Source organism: Hippopotamus amphibius, chromosome 9 (genome assembly GCF_030028045.1).
Source record: "Hippopotamus amphibius kiboko isolate mHipAmp2 chromosome 9, mHipAmp2.hap2, whole genome shotgun sequence".
In the NCBI taxonomy this organism is placed as follows: Eukaryota; Metazoa; Chordata; class Mammalia; order Artiodactyla; family Hippopotamidae; genus Hippopotamus; species Hippopotamus amphibius.
This window is the reverse complement of record NC_080194.1, coordinates 112,795,227-112,803,343: the sequence shown is the minus strand read 5'-3', so window position 1 is coordinate 112,803,343 and position 8,117 is coordinate 112,795,227. Positions and strand designations below refer to the sequence as shown.

General features: G+C 54.8%; 1 protein-coding gene across 1 annotated transcript; it reads left to right on the top strand.

Moving 5' to 3' along the window:
* Positions 1-1,069: 1,069 nt before the first annotated feature.
* ORAI3 (ORAI calcium release-activated calcium modulator 3) lies at positions 1,070-6,486 on the top strand. Its single transcript, XM_057748056.1, has 2 exons — positions 1,070-2,126; positions 5,006-6,486. The coding sequence occupies exons 1-2, from the start codon at positions 1,383-1,385 to the stop codon at positions 5,663-5,665; spliced, it is 1,404 nt and encodes a 467-aa protein (XP_057604039.1). The 5' UTR covers positions 1,070-1,382; the 3' UTR covers positions 5,666-6,486.
* Positions 6,487-8,117: the final 1,631 nt, after the last annotated feature.

The following is an 8,117-nucleotide window of genomic DNA, read 5'->3' as shown; positions in this document are numbered from 1 at the left end:
GAGGATGGGCTGGGGGGTGGGGGGTGGGGCAGAAAGCAGACCACCAAGGGTTCAGGGAACAAAGACCAGATACTTGGAGTTGGGGGGTGGGGTGGGCGGGGCCAAAAAGGGAAACCAGAGGAGCAGTTGGGGATCCAGGTGTCAGAGATGAGGGGATTTGGGGAGCCAGGGGAAAGCCAGGGCTGAGTGAGGGGTGGGGGGCAAGAGCAGGTGTGGGGGCAGTAGTACCCCCTTGGGGTCACCCCTCTCCTTCCTCCCTCCCCAGATTTCAGTTCCTTCCCCCCAACCCTGAGTCCTTTGAACGTCACTGACAACGGCAGCTATTGTGAGGAGTGGGGGCTGCGGGCCTACCCGCTGTTCAGCGCGGCCCTGGGGAGTGGTGAGGGGTACCCCAGCCCCCTACCTGCCTCCCCGCACTATACTTGAACATTCATCTGTACTGAAGTGTTACTTGAACCGGGGGAACCTCGGACCTGGGGGAGCCGGAGCTTGAGGGGACAGGACCAGCTTGGACTGAGACTGGGCCGGTGGGCACCCAGTTTGGACTGGACCACCCCCAGGCGCTCTCTTGCTTTACTGTATTGAGCAGCTCCACCCTTCCTGACCTGAGGTAGGGGTGGGGGTGGGGTGCCAGCCCAGTGATGGGGAAGATGGGACTCCTCCAGCTTGGCTCTTCCCACTCTTTCATCATCATGGAAACTTGTATCCCATTTGCCCAGGGAACTGCCACTCCTGGTTGCCATGGAATTAGCAGCCAATGGACACCTCCCAAAGCCAGTGCTAAGGCTGGAAATGGCCCCTCTTAGTTGCCATGGGAACTTAGTAACAGACTCTTGGCCCTTTCCTGCCTCTTCCTCCAGCGCGGGGGCGGGGTTTTGGAGCCTGGGGGAGGGGTCGGGGCCAGGTCCCGCCCCTCAGCCCAGCCCTCCCTGAGGAGCCAGGTTGTACCATGTAGGGGAGGGGGGAAATTATCCACATACCTCAGGTAACAGGGAGGTGCGCGGGTGGGGGGAGGGACTGGGCGGACCAAAGGCCGGAAGGGAGGGGGTCCTGGGGATCGCGAAAGGCTTGAGGATGGGGCCGCTTGGGGGAGGGAGAGGAGGCAGCCCGGTGGGGGACAAGTGGGGGACCCAGCCGGGCTGGGCCCCTGGGCCCCGGGTCTGTACAATATGGTTTGCTATAAAACTCAAAATCTTTCAGCCGGGGCCGCCGAGTTCGTGTGTGTGTGTGTGTGTGTGTATGTGTGTGTGTGTGCGCGCGCGCGGCGTTGGGGATGTGGGGGTAGGGCGGGGATGACCCGGGTGTTCTTTGAGGTTCTGGGGAGAGGGGGCTGTTTGGATGAATCTGGGAGATAGGTCTTACTGGGCTTCCAGAAGTTGAGAATGCAGCGTCTCCTGCGGTCCCTACAGTTAGATGGGCTCACTTTCCGAGTTCACTATGTAGGTAGGGGTTTGGAGTCTGGACATTGGAGGTGTCCAGGTGTGCCTGGAGTGGTCCAGGGCCCGGAACTCCCAGTCACTGGCTGGGGCTGGGCGTTCATCTCAGCTGGGCCCAGGCACCTAGAGGATAGTCTAGGCGGACTGGGGTCTAGGGGTCCCTTGGGATCTCTGCAGACGGTCCCCCGGCTCCACCCCATCATGTGGCAGCTCCGGCTCCGCCTCCGCCCCAGTTCCTGTTTCGGCCTCGGCTGTCCTGCTTCAGCCCCTAGGGCTCCCCGCAGACGCCTGCTCTTCCTGCTCCGCCCGGGCCACGTCTTCCTGGGCGCCTGCCGCCCGCATCCCCGCTCGTCCCGCCGGGGGAATGGGGCCTTCCTCCGGCTTGTGCCGGCCCTGCTGGGGTCCCCGAGGCGACTCGGCCCCGCCTTGACGGACCAGCCCGCCTGGTGCTGCGGCCCCAGAATGAAGGGCGGCGAGGGGGACCCGGGCGAACAGGCCCCGCTGAACCCGGAGGCCGAGAGCCCCGCGGGCTCGGCCACGTACCGAGAGTTCGTGCACCGCGGCTACCTGGACCTCATGGGGGCCAGTCAGCACTCGCTGCGGGCGCTCAGCTGGCGCCGCCTCTACCTCAGCCGGGCCAAGCTCAAAGCCTCCAGTCGCACGTCTGCCCTGCTCTCGGGCTTCGCCATGGTGAGGGGAGGGAAGGGGCGCACAGGGTGGGGGTGAGGTACTTGGGGGGCACCGGGTCGGGGGCAAAGTGAACGGGTACTCAAGAGAGACAGGGCAGGGGAAAGGGAAAGACCAGTTTTTAAAAGATGAAAGAGGGGGAGCAAACAACGTCCCAAGGGACTACCCGAGTCACTTTTCATGGGTGTGTGTGTGTGTGTGTGTGTGTGTGTGTGTAAGCAGACCCCCAGCATAAACTGGGCCATAGAAAAGAGAAGCAAATCCTAAAGTTGTCATGGAGGCCATAAGTCATATAACGGTGGTGGGCAAATCACCAAGGCGGGGTACATGGGCGAGGTAGAGCGAAGGACTATAGTCCAGCAGAAGTGGTTACTAGGTTCCCACCAGAGATTCAACAGGAAATCGGGGGTGGGGGGGGATAAATCGGATGGAGTGGTCACCCAAAAAAAGGAGGGCAGCCAGGCCCCAGAAGGCACAAAGGGTGCTTAATGTAGCCCAGGAAAGCTCTGAGAGGAGAGGATGCCTGTGAGGGAGCCCCTAGGGGACAAAGCTGCTTAGGAAGCTGATACATGATTCTGGAGATGATAAACTCCAAGTGTGGGCAGATGATATCAGCTAACTGTCCTGGCAGCGGCCTCACAGGAAGTGGGACCGAGGGAGGTCCCAGGATGAGGAGCAGTTAGCAGGCACAAGTCCTGGCTCCTTCCTGCTTGTGGCCAGCTATGTGACCCTGGACAGGCCTCCACCCCCTCTCAGGCCAGTGGGAAATTGTGAGATCATGGAGGGTGCGCCCTGTGTAGCCTACCAAGTAGCTGTCCCAAGGTGAGCTGATTCTTGTCATCAGATCTTACTTAGATCCAAGCATGTCAGAGCAAGACACGCATCAGAATGGCTCAGACTACCTGTTAATGGAAACCAAGGCCCAGAGTGGGGTGGTGGCTCTGCCAAGAGCACTCAGCAGCTGAAGGATATAGGATGAACTAGGACCCGGGGTTGCTGGACTGTTAGTCCAGGGCTTCCCACCAGCATGACGGGAAGAAGGAGAAAATGGGCTGGAGGGGGTCCTCATAGGAACACAAGTGGGATATTAAGATGGGGAAAAAGGGGTCACAGCACTAGGTGATTTGCATTAGTCCCTGCTCTTCTCTGTGCCACAGCCTCTGTATTTGAGTGATGAGAGGGAAAGTTTCTATCCCTAAGGGTCATCCTAGGTCTATGGTTTTCTATGTGGGGGTCCAGAATTCACAGGTCAGCTCACCCTTCCTGATGTGGGGTCATCTCGGAACAGGGAGCTGGCTCCCCTTCACCTATACAGACTGCAGAGGGAAGGGAGCAGCCCTGTGGACCTAGCTGAGGGAGCTGCCCCACCCACATGCCCCCCTTGGTCCAGCCTGTTCCCAAGGGGACAATCCGGCCTGCTGCTGGACTCGCACGTTGCTGGGGTGACAGCTTAAGGGCCAAGACCTTCTCTGCAGGATCAAGAGGCCAGATGAGTAGGTTCTGGGGGCCAGACTGGCCCCGGTCCTGCCAGGGGAGATCAAGGCTGGGTCAGCCTCTGGGAGAAACCAGGACCAGGCCTGGCCCAGATCCCTGTCTGTGGAAAACACCTGCTAACACCCTCCATGGCCCAATTTCCCAAAATATTCAGCCTTGCCGTCCTACCACCACCCTCCTGGCTCTGCACTTTCCTCCTTCCCCCAGCCCCAGAGCAATCCAATGGATCTTGCAAGAACCAGGCACGGGGAAAGATCCCGATTCTGGAATTCAGTTGGCCTGGGTTAGAATAACATTATATAAATTGTACTGAACAGTCACTAAGTACCAGGCACTATGTGTAAGGCTTTTATGTGTATCATCTTCCTATTATCCTGTGAAGTAGGTACCACTACTGTGATCATTTTACAGATGAGAAAACTGAGGATCAGAGATGTTAAGACACCTACCCAGGGTTCCACAGCAATGAAGTGGCAGGATTTTGAATTTAGGCAGTCTACCTCTAAGAGTCCAAATTTATACAAGCCTAGAACAAGATCATAAACTCAAACGTTTGCAAAGTCCATGCAGGCAGCATGGATGCCAGCTTGGCTGTGTGGGGCCTGTGGCTACCAAGAGACCCTCATCACCTATCCCAAGGGAGCAGCCATGACTCAACCCTAGCTGATAGCTGCCATACAGGAATGTGGGCCTGGTAACCAGATCTTCCAAATTTCCAAGAGGATCTGGAAATAGGGATATTTACATGAAATCTCCTGAGTTTTAGAAGTTGGCAACTTAATTCTTTAAAAAACGCACTGTCTGAGCCAAGCAAAACATGTTTGCAAGCTGGCTTGGGTTTGTAGTGTGCCAATTTGCAAACTCTGTCCGTGGACTTCAGCGTTAACTCTCATAATAACAGCAAACACCTGAGCATAATAGCTCACCCTATTCTTACCTCTTCATGTATATTATCTCATTAAAATTTCAAAACAACCCCATAAGACAGGTAGGTGCTGTTATCAATCCCTATTTTGAGGAAATTGAGGCACAGAGAGAACCGAACCACTTGCTCAAGGTTGCAAAGCTTGTAGAGCTGAAAATGAACCTAGGCAGCCCCACTACAGAATCTGTGCTTTTTACCCCTGTGTTATAACAAGATAAGATTGTCAGAAACATGCCACCCAGCCCTCTAGATAGCCAGGTGGGGAAACTGAGGTCTGGAACAGGACAGAGCGTTGCCAAGACTGCCCATTCATTCACTCAACAAAGACTGGGTGCCTTCTTTCTGCCAAGCACTGTTCTAGGTCTTAGGGATAAATCAGTGATGTACACCAACAAGCAAAAAAACCTCTCTACTGTTGAGGTTTTTTTATGAACACTCAACCCATCCCCTCTTGTTCCCACAGGTGGCCATGGTAGAGGTACAGCTTGAGAGCAACCACGAATACCCGCCAGGCCTGCTGGTGGCCTTCAGTGCCTGCACCACCGTGCTGGTGGCCGTGCATCTCTTTGCACTCATGGTCTCCACCTGTCTGCTGCCTCACATTGAAGCCGTTAGCAACATCCACAACCTCAACTCTGTCCACCAGTCTCCACACCAGCGACTCCACCGCTACGTGGAGCTGGCCTGGGGCTTCTCCACTGCCTTGGGCACCTTCCTCTTCCTCGCTGAAGTTGTCCTGGTTGGCTGGGTCAAGTTTGTGCCCATTGGGGCCCCCTTGGGCACACCAGGCTCCGTGGTACCTGCCTCTCAGGTGCCTGAGACTCTGCCACCAGTGGCCACCTCCCTTAGTCCAGCTTCCAAGCCATCCTCTGCTTCTGTAGCCCCACCACAGGCTGAGCCACCTGAAGCCTGCTCACCTCGGCAAGCCTGTGGCAATGGGGGGATCCATGGACCAGGCTGGCAAGCAGCCATGGCCTCCACGGCAATCATGGTACCTGTAGGGCTTGTGTTCGTGGCCTTTGCCCTGCATTTCTACCGCTCCTTGGTGGCCCACAAGACCGACCGCCACAAGCAAGAGCTAGAGGAGCTGAGTCGCCTGCAGGGGGAGCTGCAGGCCGTGTGAGGCTGGTGTCAGCCACAGCTGCAAGCACTGCCTCCCTCAGGGGTCAGCGGCCCCAGGTCTTTGGACCCCATTCCCCACCCCTGCCTGGAGCCACTTCCTGTGGCCACTTTCAGGTAGAGAACAGATTCCTGCCCTCAGGGTCCTTTGGGCTGGGACTTGGGACAGCTCCCACATTCCCAGGGATTCTCCCTGTCCGTCTGTCCCATGGGTTTTGGAAATTCTACTCTACACCTGGGCTGGGAAGAGCAAGGGAGGAAGCGGAAGGTCCTCAGTCGAAGGCTCATGTGGTAGGTAGAGGGGAGACAGGGAGACCCTGGTCAGAGCTTTGGTGCTGACACTCGGCCCATACAGAATGTGGAGGTCAGAAGGTTCCATGCCCACACAGCTGCCCCAGAAGTCAGCCAATCCTTGCTTTACTTTTGTAGAATCTATTTTATGGTTGGCATTTTTTTTTTTGGAAGCTTTTCCCCATCCTCAGATTTTTATGGGTTCCACAGTCTTGCTTTGGTGTTTGGGTAGAGAGGGATTTGGGGGATTCTACCCCAGGAATAGGTCCAGCCTTTCCAAGGAGGAGCCTCCCTATTTGGAGGAGGTTCAAATGCCTGCCCCACTGCCCTAGACCCACACTTAATGCTTCTATATCTGGTTCCTACTCTCCCAGTCCAGAGCTGGGGGTCGGTGTGCCCAGGCTGACTTCCTAGCAAGGGTTGGGGTGAGGTTTTAAGGGAGAAGGTCCAGTCCATAGCCCTTGGAATACAGAGCTATTCTGACACTGAGTTTTTGATGCACCTAGTTTTGTATAATAAATTGTGTTTCACACATGTCCCTGTGGCTGTGAATGGGGTGAAGGGGAGGCCTCATTGGGAACAGCTGACTTTTTCTTAAGAGTCAAGTGGAGGCAAGTGTCTGCGGGCAGGACAGGAGTGGAGGAGAGGAGGTTCCAGGTATGACCCCCTACTGGTGCTGACAGGGGCCAGTAGCTTCTGAATGTGGAGACTGTGTTATTCTAAGGCTAAAGGCTTTTGCATTCTCGTTACTGAGCCCACGGTCTCTATCTCTTCCATTGAGGATTTAGTATAATTTTCCTTTAGTGTAAGTTTCTTTCTAGAGTGACTACTACATACTAGAGGCTTCTCATAGGTAATCTTATTTAGCCTACTTATTTAACAATCACCTCAAGACAAGTCTTTATCATTACCATTTCAGAGATAAGCTTCAGCCTAAGAAGGCTGAGGAGTCTTGCCTAAAGCCACCCAGCTAGTCAGTGAAAACTTGGATTACCTTTACCATCACATGGGAATCTCTGAGAAAAGGAACCAATATCTTTCAACTAGGACAAGACAAAGGAATCTGATCTCATCACCCATGTTTCCATTATAAATTTATTTTTTCAGCCTCATTTTCCTCAAATTTGTAAAGGGTCCTAATCCTCTCCCTGAAGAATTCTTTTGGTATAAGACGACAAATCTCTTTCCCTATTCCTTAAAATTGTGAATTTGGGACTTCCCTGGTGGCACAGTGGTTAAGAATCCACCTGCCAATGTAGGGGACGTGGATTCGAGCCCTGGTCTGGGAAGATCCCACATGTCGAGGAGCAACTAAGCCCATTCGCCACAACTACTGAGCCTGCACTCTAGCACCTGCAAGTCATGGCAACTGAGTCCAAGTGCCGCAACTACTGAAGCCCTCGCGCCTAGAGCCTGTGCTCTGCAACAAGAAGCCCCTGCTTGCCACAACTAGAGAAAGCCAGCACAGCAGCAAAGACCCAACACAGCCCCCCCCCCCCAAAAAAAGTGAATTTGCATGAGCCAGGCCTCAAGGGCCTTTCCTGCACTGTTTTAATGCCTACAATAGTCCCCATGGTGGTAATTAACATCCATTTTCAGAGAAAGACTCTGAAACTTTAAGAGGTCAATGACTTGCCCAAGGTCGTAATTCTAGGGGCCGGATATACTTAGAGAAGTCTGGAACCTAGGGCATCCTGAGCTCAGGCAGTGCCTGGAAGTGCCGTTACCCTGGGACCAAGATGCCTGCATCCAAGCCTAAGAAAAAGAGTGCCCAGCATCAGGGCGACCTCAGCCCCAGGGTCCGAGGTTTAAGCCTGGGCTGGTGCTGCCCTCGAGCGGCGGGACTGCGTAAGCGAGGGGATGAGGGGGTACAGAGGGTTGCACAGCTGAAAACGGCGGGCATGGGACCATGATGCCTGGGGAATCGACCAACCCACCCTATGTCAAGTACGACCTAGTTTAATTTACCGTTATTTACAGGACCGGTTCAAGGTCCTTTAGGACACACCACCCTTATCACATAACTTTGAGACAGACTAAGATTTAATCACTAATGGCGGGCCAGTACAGGCAAAATGCGTAACCCTCAGAAGGCCTCAGTGTCCCCATCTGTCAAATGGGCATCTTAAACAGCTAGAGGCCCAAGGAGGATAACGGGAGGAAAA